This window comes from Podarcis bocagei (assembly GCF_964188305.1).
Source record: "Podarcis bocagei genome assembly, chromosome: 5".
Lineage (NCBI taxonomy): Eukaryota > Metazoa > Chordata > Lepidosauria > Squamata > Lacertidae > Podarcis > Podarcis bocagei.
In genome coordinates this window covers 76,047,150-76,064,002 of record NC_138129.1, presented here as the reverse complement: position 1 = coordinate 76,064,002, position 16,853 = coordinate 76,047,150, and the positions used below count along the sequence as shown (strand labels likewise).

General features: G+C 40.9%; 1 protein-coding gene across 5 annotated transcripts in view; it reads left to right on the top strand.

Annotated features, from left to right (window-relative positions):
- The window catches only part of EVI5 (ecotropic viral integration site 5), a 70,983-nt gene extending 54,130 nt beyond the window's left edge, over window positions 1-16,853 (top strand). For all 5 annotated transcript variants that reach the window (XM_081194010.1, XM_081194011.1, XM_081194007.1 and 2 more), the window contains one exon: window positions 15,590-16,853. In XM_081194010.1, the coding sequence (XP_081050136.1) occupies window positions 15,590-15,892 (303 nt within the window). In that variant the 3' untranslated portion in view covers window positions 15,893-16,853. The remainder of the gene's footprint in view (window positions 1-15,589) is intronic.

The following is a 16,853-nucleotide window of genomic DNA, read 5'->3' as shown; positions in this document are numbered from 1 at the left end:
GTCCCATTGTACAGTGTGGTTTATTCCCAGATAAACAAGCCTAGGAACGCAGCTTTTTCGTCAAATTAATACTCTGCTTCTGTGATACTCTGTGGAAAATTAGGACCTGCTAATGTTTACACTTCACTTTTATTTTCCTCTTTTGGAGTTGTTCAGCACTTCAGGATGACAATACACATTTTTCTGCGTTACATAAACACCTTATATTGAATCTTAATGCAATTTTGGGATTCCAAGAATTTCAGACCTGACTTATGTAAAGAGGTATAAAATTTATAGATCGTCTTTTGAAGTCTCTAAACCCAGAGGGAGAGCTAGAAAAGACATCCTAGGCAGATGGATGAGGGCAGTTATGAGTTTTACTCAGCATTCCATCCCAAACATGGCAATGTTCCCCTGAGACAACGAAATGTCACAACTTCAAAGGGATGTAATTTAATTTAATATATTTTTAAAAAAATATCGAAGCAGGAATTTCCTCAGAATTGCACTCTGACTTGTAGTGTGTATCTTACACAACTCTATACTCAATAAATTCAAATTAAAAAAAAATTGCCCTCCAAACGATTAATGGTCCCTCTCACTTTGCTTCTCTAAACATTCATAGGCATGCTATGGTTAACCTTGTAAGCTAATCTTCCTTTGAAAGTTGTGGCATACACAATGCGACCACAACCTTTTGGCCAACTGAATGAGGGAGACATTCACAGATGACTAAGCAAAACATGGGAAAGAAATAGAAGTTACTTTAGTGTGCATGCCTGCAATTTTCAAGTTTGAAAGACAAATCAATGTATGGTACTCCTGATCTTGAAAAAAAAACCAAAACCAAAAAAATCTGGTCCTGTTTATATTTTAAGCTGCTATAAATAGGATACATCAAAGTTTTACCTGTTGAAGATCTGCCCTAATGTGTATTTATATTATTATGAGGTGCTCCGCTTAACAAGTCACATTAACACACACACACACCGAGCTTCCCCTCCCACTCCATACAACTACTAACCTAACTTTTCACCTTCCCAACCCTATTTTTGAAGCCACTTCTCTCTTCTGTTCTTCATCCCTTCACTTTTGGACAGGCCTTCACCAAAATCTTCACTATAAGCAAAATTTGGTTGGGGTGGGGGTTCATTTAAAACATTTTATCCAGCCTTCCATTAAAATTTTCCCAAGGCACTTAACAAATTTAAAAAAAAAACCAAAAGAAGAAATTGAAATGTTTGTAATACAAGAGTTACAACAATGTTTAAAAACCAGCAGTATACAGCAGGTAGAGCATTTATTTATTTATAAACTGCTGACCCAAAAAGTCCTAAGTGGTCGTTAAATAAAGTTATAGATAAAGCACGGCTAAAATCCACAAAACAATAAAAATAAATATATATAAAAGTATCATCATTAAAAGCAAAGGATACAATAGATAAACCTTTAAAAATAATTATAGGTGACTAAATCATGTGTTTGGATGGAGCTGACCTAAATGGAAGTTCTTAGGAAGACCAAGTGAATATCAATTTTGCACCTAAAAGTTAGCAAAATAAGGCACCATGTGAATGCCCCAGATCATGAAATAGCCTCTGTTAAATAATTGGTGGCGAAATGATACCAGTGGTGCCAGTAGAGTAGGTGGTGCCTGTGAAAAATTGGGAAGGTCTTTGGGCTTGAACATGGCTTAATAAGGCCTGCCCTTTCGCTTGCCTTTCCAAAATTATATTCAGTAGATGCAAAATAATAAGATGACTGTGTGTGAGGGCTTTCTGTCCTGTGTAGTGCAGACTAGAGTGCCATTATCTCATGTTTTGGACTAACAAATCTTTTTGGCCAAAAGATTGGCTAATGATTTCCATCTACTCTTAGGGTTGTCACACATCCGGAATTTGGCCTTCAGAAACAGTGTACGGGCGAAAATCTCTGAAATATCCTGGAAAATCCAGACATAGCCCATGTCGGAAGTGTGGATTTTTGGCAGATTTCATTTAAAAAGTAGCTCAGAAACTTCATTTTTTAAAGATTTTGCAAAACAAAAAAACACCCCAACAGCTCAACAACTTTTGTTTCTGGATTTTCACTTTTTGAAATATGGCAACCCTACTTAAGATGGCTTTCCACTTGATGCAGAACTGTTCTTGGCCACTATTATGTTCTACGAAGGCAAGGCCACAACTGCTTTGAAATGGTTGTTGTTTATGAGAAAGCTGAAGAAGGGAGGGATACACAAAAGGAGCACCTGCTTTTTGGGCTTCCTGCTTGACATAAAGGTCAGGCATATTGGCTTCATTGCCACTTTTGTTCCATGCGTAGAAAGGAAGGCGCATTGGAACCATCATCAGTTCAAATTGGGTCTTGAAGGGGTCAGCGGAACAAATATCTAGACAGCCTCATCCAGTCTGGACAAAAATAAACTGTTGACTGTGTTAGAGTATATTCTCTCACTGGCATTAGTTCCCAGTTCATACTAATTGATTTATAAACTGCCTAAACTGCCCGGTGGGGTGGGGAGTGGGGAGTTCCTGTTGCTTCTTTATATGCTCTGTATTCCTAAACAGTTGTCTTGGCTTCCTGTTGGATGTTGCAAGGAACAAATGTGCAGTGTAGATTACAAGAGTGGTGCGTAAGATTAGAACTGATAGCCTTTCTCACACAAACTTAACAGACCACAAAATACTTTGGGAGCCAGAAGCAAGGAATAGTGGCTTCTAGTTGTAGAGTTGAAGAAGAACTTTGGAACTGTGTAAAAAAAATATGTTTGTGTCGTACAGTTTTCTGTGTCTGCTTTAGTTCCACAATATGCAGATTCTGACCCTTTCCGTCTCCTGATAACATTTTCCCATACAACAACATGCAGTTTCTGCATTGTAAATCTCATGGCAGTAATACCTGATTTATAATGCTGAACAACTCTTCCAAGGGAGAGCCAAAAGCAAATTGTTTGCTATCGTGCGTTTTTGCAGAATTAATTGAACCTCCAGTTTCAGATGGTGAAGTAGTTGAGGCTCCGTCCGAAACCTTGTTCTGAAAACTTTTCTATTCTGAAACAGCCCCTCCTATATTTTTCCAGTTCAAAAATTGTTGGATTCTGTGATGTCCTCAATTAGGATTGAGTATTGCATGAACTGCGTGCAGTATTTTCCCCCTGCAATTAAATGTAAATATTATTTACATATCAGTATTGATATTTATAAAAGTAAGTCTATGTTTACTAATATTTCACACACTTGTTATCATTTCTTGTGAGAAGAGTAACTGCATGCAATAGACCTTGTCTAGTCTTCCTCCTTTAGCCTGTGCAAGCAATAATAGTGATTTAAAAGTAGTTCCCGGCTGTAGAAAAAATATTCTTGCTGGTGGTTCATATGCTCTCACCCCAACCCCTATATGCACAACACAATTTCATATAATCAGCCCCAAAGAATCCCCTATTTATGGCCCCTTGATGCCTTTGCCTTCTTTTGCTCTCTGGCAGCTGTCACATAAGGGGAGATGAGATAAGCTGGGGCCCAAAACTGCTCAGGTAGGGTCTGTGATAAGAAGGGAATGCTTTTTAGCTAAATAACATGTAAACAATCGTCGTCGTGTGTCATTGACTTTCAACCACACCGAAAACACTTGCTTGGCTTATTCAGATAGGAAGTTTTTCGCAAGAAAGAAAGATAGATTGCACTTTCTTCTTCTCCAGCATCAGAGCTTGAGGCTCATTCTTGCTATCTTCATGCACCTTATGCTCCAACCCATCTGATATTTCTGTCCTAACAACCTAATGCAAACGGTAACAGATTCTGATAGAGGCGCTATCTCGCCTTCAAATCGCGCTTCTCTTGAACTAACTCAAGATGGACTTAATGAAGATCGACATTCAGCTGCAGATCAAATGCCCTGCTTTTAAACGATTCGGCTTGTAAAAATGAAATCGTAAACACTAAGTAATTACTCGTGGATAAATAATTCAGGCCATATATGCAAAGGGCCACCTTGGGCCGAGGCTGAATAGTGGGAGCATATGTAGGGACTTGCTTTCCTGATCTGGTCATGGTGACATGCGCCTTAGTTACATCACACTTGGGTTTGTATACAATATACATAGGGCTGCTTATGAAAAGAGCACCAAAACTATATAAATGGTCCAGACTGTGGCAGCTGTTAACAGGGAGCATATAACTCCACTATTGAAGCAGCCGCCCTGGCGCCCAGTTTTGTTCTTGATGAAGTGCTGATGAAGAGTCTTAAAAGCTCTCCATGGTTTGGGGCCAGGGTTTCCAGAAGACCTTCCACTCCCATACAAGCCTGCCCATGTATTTAGATCTTCATCAGATGCTGGAGCAGCCTGCCTGGAGAGGTGGAGCCACAGCTATGGCTTCCTGGCAGCGGAATCACTGCCGCTTAACAGTGTCAAGCTCTGGTCTGCCAGGTTGGCTCCACTGGGGCACTTGTACTGTATTTCCAACATGGTTGTTTTTCTCGTTCTTCAGTAGTGATACTACTGCTGGAAAGCTGTTGATGGCAGCTCTGCCTCGCTGGGCAAGCTGGTTATGACCAGAGGTTTTCCTATGTTTCCCCAGAAGTGTGCTTAGTTGGGAGCAGGAAAGGACCTTTTACAGTCACTGCGCCCAGGCTCTGCAATTTCTTTCAAGGGAGGATCATCTTCTCGCCCATCATAAATTGCCTTCTACTGGTTGGCTAAACATTTCTGTTTAGAAGGCTTTTGGGGGCATGTATGGTTTTTACGCGGGTGGCGCTGTGGGTATGACCACAGAGCCTAGGACTTGCAGATCAGAAGGTCGGTGGTTCGAATCCCTGTGATGGAGTGAGCTCCCTTTGCTCGGTCCCAGCTCCTGCCCACCTAGCAGTTCGAAAGCACGTCAAAGTGCAAGTAGATAAATAGGTACCGCTCCGGCGGGAAGGTAAACGGCGTTTCCGTGCGCTGCTCTGGTTCGCCAGAAGCGGCTTAGTCATGCTGGCCACATGAGCCGGAAGCTGTACGCCGGCTCCCTCAGCCAATAAAGCGAGATGAGCGCCGCAACCCCAGAGTCGGCCATGACTGGACTTAACTTTACCTATGCTTTTTAAGTTCCTGTAGTGATCTCCCCCCCTTTTTAATAATAATAATAATAATACATGTACTGCTGAAAGATGCCAAGGTACATTAATATCTGCGTTGCAATTTTTTTGTTCCACTTTTAGTAACTTGATCATTTTGTTCTACTGAGTTTGATTTAAGAGTGCTGACTTCCTTGAAAAAAGGGCACAAATGTGCTAAATAAAACTTAGACTTCAGGAAATAGTATTCTAGAGAACTAACCAGGCTTACCCAGGAAACTGAATTAAAGGAATCTCAGTCAGAAAAGTTACTAGCAGAATAAATCTTAAATAAGTGGAAAATCCCATCTAGATTGAGGTTCCTAATTTTATTTTCCACAGAATGACTTCCCTAAGTCAAAGTTAAATTACTTGAGACCTTGCAGAATATACATTGGACAAAACACTTGAATTCCAGCAGTTTTTTTCCTCTTTAACCAGAGAACAGGCTGATCCAAAACAGAAAATATTGGGGCAACATGGCTCCCTGTAGGGTAATGATGTTCTTCGAGCATGGAGAAGTAAGATAACTAACACCACCATGGTTAGGCTATATATTATTGTATTTGGAAGAGAATGGGTTGGCATTCGTTTCCGGTCACCTGACAGGTATTTGCTTCTTCAAACTGCCACTGTACTGTAGGAATTCTCTTTCTTTAAAACATGTAAGCCTATTGGAAGAGATCATGTGCTGGCTAAATTGAACCATGGTCAGCATAAGGATTGCTGCATGGTGTCTAATCCCTAGAGTTGGGGCTGAAAAATGCTATGTCAGTTGTGCTTCGCGAACGAAGCCATACACATCGTTGTCTAAAGGGGCGGCCCCATAAGATCTTTTGAGTCGAGAATCTAAAATTACATAGCCGCACCACTGCCTGCCACGGTCTGCCCATTGTTAAAACCAACAATGGCCTGTTGTCAGCACAAGAAAATTAACTTAAGCAACATAAATAGCAATATATAGCAATAGCAAAGGCTAGTATCCAGCAAAGTGGCCTCTGGCTGCACAACAGAACTTCCTCTGCCCGCATGCCCCCTGAATCTGTTCTGGGGGTTCCCTTTACCCTCCAGATCAGATTTGGGGTGGGGGTGCAAAAGGAGAAGGAGGATAAGCTCCACTTCGTAAATGGAAATCCTCATATACCGGTAAATCACCTTTCTATAAACCAAGCAAGCAGAGCTGCCAAACCTTTCTAGTGAGAAAATTCTATAATGCCAGTGTTAATTGAAGAAAATACCCTTTCCTTTGTACAGGACAGTCTAAGACTATGCTGGCATCTGTATCGGGGGCCCATCCGACGACCTAAGTGCATATGAAAGGAACCATTCTCTCCAATATTTTCTGAGCCGTTTTATTGGTTAGAGTAAACAAGTTGAATTAGGTCCAGAAGCTGATTGGGAACTGATTGGTATATGCTGCCGCTACCCAACTCCTACCTACATGCAGGCTGCCAGAAAAATACATTCCTGGCTACAATCCTTAGCTGAGCTTCCAGAAGCACCCTGAAACTATGCAGGAAGGGTGCAGCCCCATTCAAAACAGGGTTATTTAAACTACCGGCCAATGACATGTTGGTTTGGTCTATGTTAGTTTCAGTTCATTTGCTGATCTCCAGCCTACCTACACCTCCAGAGCTTCTCCAACTTAACTTGGTTCAGATGAAAAAAGAGGAATGGGAGATAAATGCCATCTGCGTACTGATGGCACCGCTTTCCAAACCTTTTCGATAATCTCTCCCAGCCTCTTCGTGCGGATATTAGAGTAAAGGAAGATGAAACCATGTCGCAGTTTCCTTGAAGTGGAACAGCCATTCCATCCAGCAGACCATCTTAGGAGACCTTTCAGACTGGTAAGAGTGAGCTACTGCATAGCAGTAGTCATCCCACAAGGTTGCCATGGTTGATAGCATTCATAGCTTCTGATTGCTGAGCTACAACTCCTCATCAGCCCTGGCCATTGACCAGGCTGGTCGAGGTCGGTGGGAGTTGGTGTCCAACCAACTTCTAGAAAGCCACAGGTTCCCACCCCTTCGGTAATCATGGTCTGTAATGGAATTCCATCAGCTTTGTGGGTCTATCATAGCATTTTGCTGTTGTCTTCATCTGCCTGCCCTTGGGCTCATCAGCACACGCTGCCAGAGTGATGCTTGTCAGGCTTTCACGAGCAAAGCTTTTTCAATACACTGAAGTGCAGCCATTGTGATAATCTTAAGATAAGCATTTAAAAGCTTTGCCTCAACTCGGAAGATTAAGGGTGAGATTTCCCCCCTCTAAATAAATAAGTAATACGACATTTACTCTAGGTAGAATTTTTTAAAAAAACACAGTGCAGCATTGTAGCCCAAATCAAGCATGGGAGAGAACGCAAACCTTTTTTTCCTTCTTTTTTTGCCCCATAACCCCCTGACATGAAAAGGAAACATGTTAGCTCTCAGATTTAAAATGTGAGTTTTTCAACTTGTGGTTGAAGCTTACAGAGCAATAAATCATGTGCTTTCCTTACATGGTATCTTGCAAGTGCAGTTAAGACAAGACCACCAGATTTGCCCTCCCATAAGTCAGCGCAGCTATTGGACAGCTAGAAAGTTGCTGTTTTGCTAGTACGTGTCAGATACTGAACCTCTATGCTGGCGGAGTCAGATTTCAATAGTTGTGGTCACTCTGAGGAAACTGTGATGTGATAAGATAGCGCTTGTGAGGTCATGTGGTTAACAAACACCCAATCTAAAATAGCAGCTTAGTGGACCTTAAGTTAAAATAAGTATAGTTCCTCAGCTGTGTGTGCTGTGTTTTGTGCGTTCTTAGACCCAGAGCTGCTGTTGATGCTGAATAACCTAAAATTGAGGATTCAGTAGCATTTTTCATAATAGGGTCTTGCTCCATACTTTTTCAACCTCATTCTTTTATCTTAGTGGTGAACATAGGTATGTGGGAACAGCACAGTGTTGGTGAAACACTACAGAATTCTAGAAAATCAGGTTGTTCATGTTTGTTAATGAGTTTAGCATCCCCCCTCAAAAAAGGAGTACTTCACTTTCAGAGCTGGTGGTTTCCTTCTCAATAATGTTTATTGCCATGATCTAGTGGAAGAGATGACTCTTTTGCTGAACCTCTAAAGCACATACAAATGATTTGGGTTGTTTTTTTCATGAAGTCATGAGACATCCTTAAGAGGAGAGATGGAGAAAGAGAGGAAACCACTGAAAAATATATCAGATCAATATATACATTTAATAGAAAGTTTTGATAGGCAAATAACATTGAGAGAAAGGCAGAGAGAAGGGAGTTGGTTATAATCATCCCACTTCAGAGAAATTGATGGAAATGGGCCTGTATTTTGCAGATTTCTAACTTCAGCATTGAGATGTTGGAATGAAATACTGAATGAAGTCTGGACATAATTTTAGCTATGGTTAGATAGGGCTGAGTGGATTTTTCAGTAGATTACTGGATGATGCTGACACATAGGTGAACAAAATTTTCATTTTCTTTTCTTGGCCCAGTTATAGACATGAAGGCCATAATCTGTCACCTTAAGCAACCTTTCCTTTCCCAGCTGTTTACTAGAAAAAACTTGGATTGAGATCTATAAATAGCCTCAGAGCTATTGATTTAAAATAAACCATGGCACTTGAATAGCTGCCAAGGATTATAATCCTACATTTAATTTTTGTTGCCGATTTCTATATGTCACCCTAAAAAGGAGAGGGTTTTGTTGTTGTTTTAAGTAACTTTCTCTCTCTTTTGAAACGTGTTGCTTGAAAATGGCACCCAAGGGCCAAATTCACCAAAAGGCTTTTAAATGTATTTACGACATACGAGAGAAGTAAAATTTGATGGTGCAATTACATAGTACGACATGGAAGCCTGTTCTTCTGACTACTTGCTATCTTTTCAATCACGTACTTTCTATTAAGATTTCAAAACTTTTGATTATATGGTAATACTCTGATCAAAAAGTCATGACCTTGCCTGATCAAGTTGTTTCTTTCCTGTTCTGACATGAAAGCTTCTGGTCTCAGTGTGTCGCTAGTTTTGATCTTTGTCATGTAAGCAGTACAGCTGCCCTGCCTCAGCCTCTTGTTTCCTTTCGGCAGTTTTGCTCTTGATAACTGCTAAAAGCTGAAAACCCCAACCACTACCACCTTGATTTTTTTTTTTAATAGAACAAAGGAAATTTAGAAATTCAATATTAAGTCTTTTACATAACCTTAAATATATAGCCTTCATGCTTCTGTATTCTTGCCAACTGCATAACCTAGGGAGGTTTGCTGTGACAAAGCTGCTTCATTACAGTGGACTGTTGCGTACATCACAGTAAACTATGGTCCTGAAAGACCTACACTGGCTCAAAATTCATTTCCGAGCACAATTCAAAGTGTTGGTGCTGACCTTGAAAGCCCTAAACGGCCTAGGCCCAGTTCACCTGAAGGAGCGTCTCCACCTCCATCGCTCAGCCCAGACACTGAGATCCAGCTCCGAGGGCCTTCTGGCAGTTCCCTCACTGCGAGAGGTGAGATTACAGGGAACCAGGCAGAGGGCCTTCTTGGTAGTGGCTCCTGCCCTGTGGAACGCCCTCCCATCAGATGTCAAGGAAATAAACAACTACCTGACTTTTAGAAGACATATGAAGGCAGCCCTGTTTAGGGAAGCTTTTAATGTTTGATGTTTTACTCTTTTTTAATATTCTGTTGGGAGCTGCCCAGAGTGGCAAGGGAATAAATAATAAAATTATTATTATTATTATTATTATTATTATTATTATTATTATTATTATTATTATTAAAACAAATGTGAACAGGGAGGAATCACTCTGATCCTCAGGCTCACATGCTCACTCCATGCCTTTCCTCTCATGTGGTCAGGAGAAGGACTTCAGCAACATTAAGCTTCACTTCACCCTAGTTGCCTTGTCCTGTTATCCAGATCATAGACTCAAAGAACTGTAGAATTGGCAAGGACCACGAGGGTCATCTAGTCCAGCCCTCTGCAGTGCAGGAATCTTTTTGCCCAATGTGGGGCTCGAACCACAACCCTGAGAATCTCGTGCTGAGATATTTTGAGATCTGGGTTAAAGGTTTAAAACAAACTCCAGTTGAAAAAAGGCACGTTTTTGAAGTTGGCTGGTTTTGAAAGTTACCAGAATTTGTTACAAACTGTCCACATGGCACAAAAGGGGACAGGGAAACTGAGGCTTGTGGTTGTCTGCATCTCATGAAACCTTGGTTTAGTGTGACATGTGAACTGTGTTGATATGTTATATACATCAGGGGAACTTGTGCCCCCGCCCTCCCCGTAAGTTGCTGGTTTCCACTTCCTACCATCCCTGCATATGGTGGAAAACGCCAATGTGCAGCTAAGAGCAGCTTGAGGGAGAGTAGTTTAGATCAGGGAAAGACAGGAGAAAGAGTTAAATGCTAACTGTTCAAAAAAGCAGAGATCTCTAATAATTCTCAGAACCACCACAAAGCTGCAGTTCTGCAAGATTCTTTGAAGGAAGTAATAACTGATAAGATTTTAACCTTTTATATTTGTGGTAATGGAAGTACCGTAATTCTAAAGATCTTACTTTCAAAAAGTGCATGTTTGATATCAAGGCAATACAGCTGGCTTCTTCACGAACTTTGACTTAACAACTGAATTTTGCACTAAATGTTTACAGTTCTACACACACACACACACACACACACAGTCTTAACAAGGAAATGACTATAGAAATTAATACTCTATTTCCCCCCAGAAAAATCAATCTGCCCTTGAAATTAAGTTGAGTTGATTCAAGCAAATATTCATATTTTAACATGCTACCTTAGTTTGCGCGTTTTTAATCTGGATTATTTAGGAATGTTTTAAACCTCTAAATTTTTCTCTGCTGTCTTTTTCTTTTTGCTTATGCTTGGGCTGACAGTCAGCAACAGGTAAGAGCATGTTATGAGAAAGTTCAAGTGGAATGAATTTGACTACCTTTCTAAGCATGGCTGCTTTGTGTTCTCAAATATAATAATCCACAGCCTAGTAAATAACAAGTACATAAAGTGTAAGTACAGGGTGAGTCTTTTAAAAGAGGCCCCGTGGAACAAGTGTACTCTGTACCCACTGGGCCTCTAAATCAGGTACAATGGTGCCCCGCAAGACGAATGCCTCGCAAGACGGAAAACTCGCTAGACGAAAGAGTTTTCCGTTTTGGAGGTGCTTCGCAAAACGAATCTCCTATGGGCTTGCTTCGCAAGACGAAAATGTCTTGCGAGTTCCTGTGGGTTTTTTTTCCTTCCCCCCTTTTTTCTAAGCCGCTAAGCCGCTTATCAGCTGATCCGGTAAGCCGCTAATAGCGCTAATCCGTCAATGGGCTTGCTTCGCAAGACGAAAAAAACGCTAGACGAAGAGAATCACAGAACGGATTTTTTTCGTCTTGCGAGGCACCACTGTACTTTGAGTCACTAGTCAATTCTGCTACTTTCCACCGTCACTGGAGACCATTAATGATGGGCATTGGAATTTTTGACAACACCATAAAAGCCATGGGATAGTTGGGACAGTAGCCAGCATGCTATGGTGTCTTATATTTAAAATTGGCAGGATCTCTTGAGAATTTCCATTCCTTAATACTATGCGCTGTGGATCAGCCCCATGTTCTGATACCATGCTTCTTCCATTAAACCAAATTAAAGGGGGCTTGAGTCCACATATCTATTTAGAATGAATAATTCAGATTTATGTCGGTAACACAAGAGATTTTCTGCTGCTTTTTAGTATTAACAAGAACGTTCTTCCGTGGTCAGCATCCCTAGTTCTGTTCCGTCAAAAGAGATACAAACAGAATGACTTGTTCCGGTTCTGGTTTTGAAAATAGACCCCTCTCCTGCAGTTGGAGCTGCTAAGACCTGGAATGTTCTTCCTTAGTTATAAGCTGGGAAATGGCACCAGCTTTCTGTGTGATGTTCAAACAAGTGGAAGGCGGGTGTCAAGGACTGGAACTAGGGACAAGAACTATTGATCAAGTGTCCTCTATCTGGAAGGTCACAGTACTCTTCCCCATTTTGGAATGTGGTGCCACTTAGGGTAAACTCATAGCCAACTTTGTTGAGTTGGAGAGAATAGCTTCCTTGTCCGTTTGCTGAACCTCGCTTTAAAAAATTTTTTTTAGTCTAAAGCCTATGGAGCCTTCCTTAATCCTGACACATACTGAACACTAACCATCTCATTAACTCAAGAGCCCGTCATGGACATGTTGCATCATTGCACGTTTCAGCAAATTTCAAACCCCTAGTACTACAATAGCAGCATAAGGAGAATTATAGAACTGTTGAATTGGAAGGAACCACGAGGGTCATCTAGTCTAACCCCCTGCAGTGGAGAAATCTTTTTTTTATATATAAAATTTTTATTGGGTTTTCACAATTTATATAAACACACACAATACACAATATAGACATACAAACACAAAAACAAACACATATAATTTCAAATCCTTAATTTCTTAACCACTTTCCCTGACTTCCCCACACCTCCCCTTCTTGCATCCCAATTCCAATAGTTAACTCAGCAAGTTCTTATCTCCTACTTTTACCTTATTAATATTTTACTTAATTCTTCTTGATTAACCAAATTTAACTTATAAACCTCGATTAAACGACAATACCCATCTTTTACGTCCTTTTCTAAGGTCGACCCAAGTTCCCTTCCACAAATTTCCCAGTTTTATATATTAATTACAAAACATAATAACCGAAAACAACATACAATTATACACCCTTTGGATTCCAAAACTCTCGCCCCCCCTTTCCCGGTTTCGATCCCCCCCCAAAAAATATCCATCAATCTATCAGTTCTCAGCCTGGGTCCCTCACATCCGAGGCCCTCAAATCTCTCTCAGTCCCTCTCTGCCGGTTTTGTTGGTAGTCCTTTATGTCGGACATCGAGTCTCGGAGAAGCTCTGTCCCAATAGGGTCTATGTTTCCTCCAACCAGACCTCCATATTCAAAAGTGGAGCCCAAATTATGTTTTTTATTCCTTTTAAGTCCAAATGTCCCAAATGTCCCAGAAGCTCCAACTTTCGTCTTAATCAAATTTGTAATCCATAGGTCTTCCGATCTCCCCATGGGGAGATCTCTCCAATCTTCATTCTCAAATGAAATCTTTTGCCCAAAATAGGGCTCGAACCCACAACCTTAAGAGTCTCATGCTCTGCTGACTGAGCTATCCACAGGGATTTTGCTGTTCGTTTGTTCCTTTCGGTTATACAGTGGTGCCCCGCAAGACGAATGCCTCGCAAGACGGAAAACTCGCTAGACGAAAGAGTTTTCCGTTTTGGAGGTGCTTCGCAAAACAAATTTCCTATGGGCTTGCTTCACAAGACAACAATGTCTTGCGAGTTCCTGCTGGTTTTTTCCCTTCCCCCCTTTTTCTAAGCTGCTAAGCCGCTTATCAGCTGATCCGATCAGCAGATAAGCCGCTAAAAGCCGCTAATAGCGCTAATCCGCTAATCCGTCAATGGGCTTGCTTTGCAAGACGAAAAAACCGCTAGACGAAGAGAATCACAGAACGGATTCTTTTCGTCTTGCGAGGCACCACTGTATTACTGTGCTGTTTTTAAATATTGCAAGGTATTCAAAAGGCGTGTGGGTCACTTTAAGGATCATTTGGATGCGAATATGTCTATTTTGAAACTGAAGAAAGCTTCAAAATAAGATGTTGAAATTCGTCCTAAGGTGGCTGGTTTATTCATGCTTAAAGTTGAGAAATGTCCCAAGCGGTGTCTTTCTGTCTCTCTCCCTCTTTTTGTCGTAATGCAGAACCAGAAGGAGGAATTCTACAGCTCTGCTTGTGAATATTTACACAAGATCAGGTTTAGAGAGGGCTCCTAGTTCTGTCAGACACCATTGCCAGCTGTAGTGGACTGTCTCACAAAGTGTCACTTGCGAAATATTCGTGAAATAAAACTCATAGCTCAATATGTGGCTTCAGCTTGAGTCAGCCACTGTGCATAAACTTCATGCAAAGCAGCCATGGCAATTTCAGTTTGTATAAGGGCTTCACTCAGGACCGGGGGAACTTGTGGCCTGGGGGCTGCACGTGAACCACAGCCTAATTTCAAAGTGGGAAGAGAAGGGGAAAGTGGGGAAAGGGAAATACCGTATTTTTTGCTCTAGAAGACTCACTTTTTCCCTCCTAAAAAGTAAGGGGAAATGTGTATACGTCTTATGGAGTGAATGCAGGCTGCACGGCTATCACAGAAGCCAGAACAGCAAGAGGAATTGCTGCTTTCACTGCACAGCGATCCCTCTTGCTGTTCTGGCTTCTGAGATTCAGAATTATTTTTTTCTTGTTTTCCTCCTCCAAAAACTAGGTGCGTCTTGTGGTCTGGTGCATCTTATAGAGCGAAAAATACAGTACATTGCCAAACATCTGCCTTTTGCCTTGCCCACCTCCAGCATGCCCCCCAACAAAGTACCCCCACAAAACACACCCCTCAGCAGAAAAAAGGTTCCCCGCCCCTGTATAAACATTGATTTCAATTCAGCAGTCCCTCTGTTTACAGTGTAGCATCTTACTTAAGGTGTTCTGCATGTAGGAACTGAGCATGTCACCCTTTGGCTTGAAATCTAGGTTATTCCATTTGCAGTTATTGAAATGTATAGATCACTGCACTAACAAAGCGCTTGTTCAACAAGCTGGCGAAATGGCTTTCGAAATCTCTGGAATGCCTCTTTTCCTCAGTCAATGTCTCCCCCCCCCCCATTTTTTTAAAATAGCAAGAGTATTTGCTCTCTGTTTCTAACCATTACACTGTAAATTCTAAGAATGGGCACCAGGAGTAGAATTTAATTGTCCGGTCAATATGAACAGAAGATGGTGCATTTAACATGAATTTTAAGTAAATTTGGCTATGTTTATGTACTCTGCTGTTTATCAAATGCTATAGTGAACTAAAGGTGTATTGAGGGTGACGGTGGAGTATAAGTGTGACTTCACTAGTGAAAGCTTGCTGTGCTTGTGTTCTGTTTTTTATTTTCTCTAAGGGGAAAGTACTTCTTTACTATAACACATTCTTTTCTGATCTTTGGCCTTTGCACCATGTCGAATCCCAGATTTCCCACCCCCAGCCTCATGCCGTGTAATGCTGTCTAGGAAGCAATCCCCTCTGCCACCAAAAACTAGAGGATTGGGGTACTTTCCTGAACAGTGGGGGGAAGTATTGCTGGGGGTCACAGGGGGGAAGGAGGAATTGGCAAAAATCACCTCCTATCTTCAGTCAGCAGGAACCTCTGAACGCAGCTCATGAAAGGACAGACAACTTGGGATCATTAGATATGTATACACACATTTATTTTTATTTCTGGTGAGGGTGAGCAGTGCTTTTGTGTACACTCAAATGCTACTCCTGTCCTTATAACTTGCGGATGTACTTTAAGATATAAATGTTTAGTTGAATATGGGTATATTCTCCTTTCTTGAGCTGAAATGATAGGCCTGTCGGCTAATGTTTATATGTGTCTGTCCTTTCTTTTTACAGATCAGATGCCTAAAAGGCAAGAAACCCTTCCCAGGCCCACACACCTTTGATGGGATTCATATTGTGAACCATTTGATAGGCGATGATGAGTCCTTGCATTCGTCCGACGAAGACTTTATATCAAACCACGTTCAGGAGTCTGGGGTCCATTTTCACTTGCACAGGAGGACTGGTCCGATGGACTTGACTCCAGCCGCAGCAAACAGTAGTGACAGTGATATTGAAAACACTGAAACACCAGACACCATCGTTCAGAAGGAAAATAACCAAAAAAGAGTGGAGTCTTACTCTACTACTGTGTAACCACTGTGAATGGTATTGGCCTTCATTCTCTAGGACCTTATTCCACGGTCAAGAGAACTATCTTAAAGTTCTTGGACTTGACTGGCTCTTACATCTTATCTGACGCGTGATGTGTTGCACCTTACTATTGGCCTCTGTATTTGCCAAATCTTTTATCTCCAACTTGTTGTTGCCATAGAGTAGGACTGGGAAGAGGTTGGATGGATGAGAACTCTAACAGTATTAATATTTCCCGTATGCTTCTCATGCTAGAAAATGCACACTCACAACTTCTTCCCACTCAAGGACCATACTACAGTTTGTAAACATGGGAAGTCCTTAGTCTTCAAAGGAAAAGTGTACTTGTGCAATATTTAATGCTCTGTGAACAAATGTGTTCTTTTTACATAAACGGTTTGTGATCACAGTGGATGTATCAGATACGACATTTATCTGGTTGAGTGTCTTATTTTTAATTAAAATAACCTCTATTATTGGAAACCACCAAAGTTTCCAATCTAAAGCCTTTACTTATGCTATTTTATATAATAATTAATGGTCACACTTCGTTCTAAAGGATTAAAGAAAACCTTTTATTAACCATTCTCTGCATCTGCTTTTGATGTGTTGCTAATGGACCTGATCAGAGTATGTTAACTACAAATAATGACTATTTTGTATATATTTATATATCCTTGGCCCTGCATAAAAATGTACATTGAATTTTGTATGGGAAGTGTAAATGTCACCATATGACTGGTCTCAGCATTTTAAAAGGAAATGAAATTCTGTTTAAACCAAGTAAAATTGGAAAATGTTTATGAGAAAAATGGCAAAAACACTAATTTTAGTTTTAAGACCTCTGCTTACCAAATGACCCACAGATTCATGCCCTACTGAAATGTGTTCCAAATGACACTATTGACTGAAATTTTAACTTTGTGTATATGTAACTATATAATAAATTTTTTTCATGATTTAA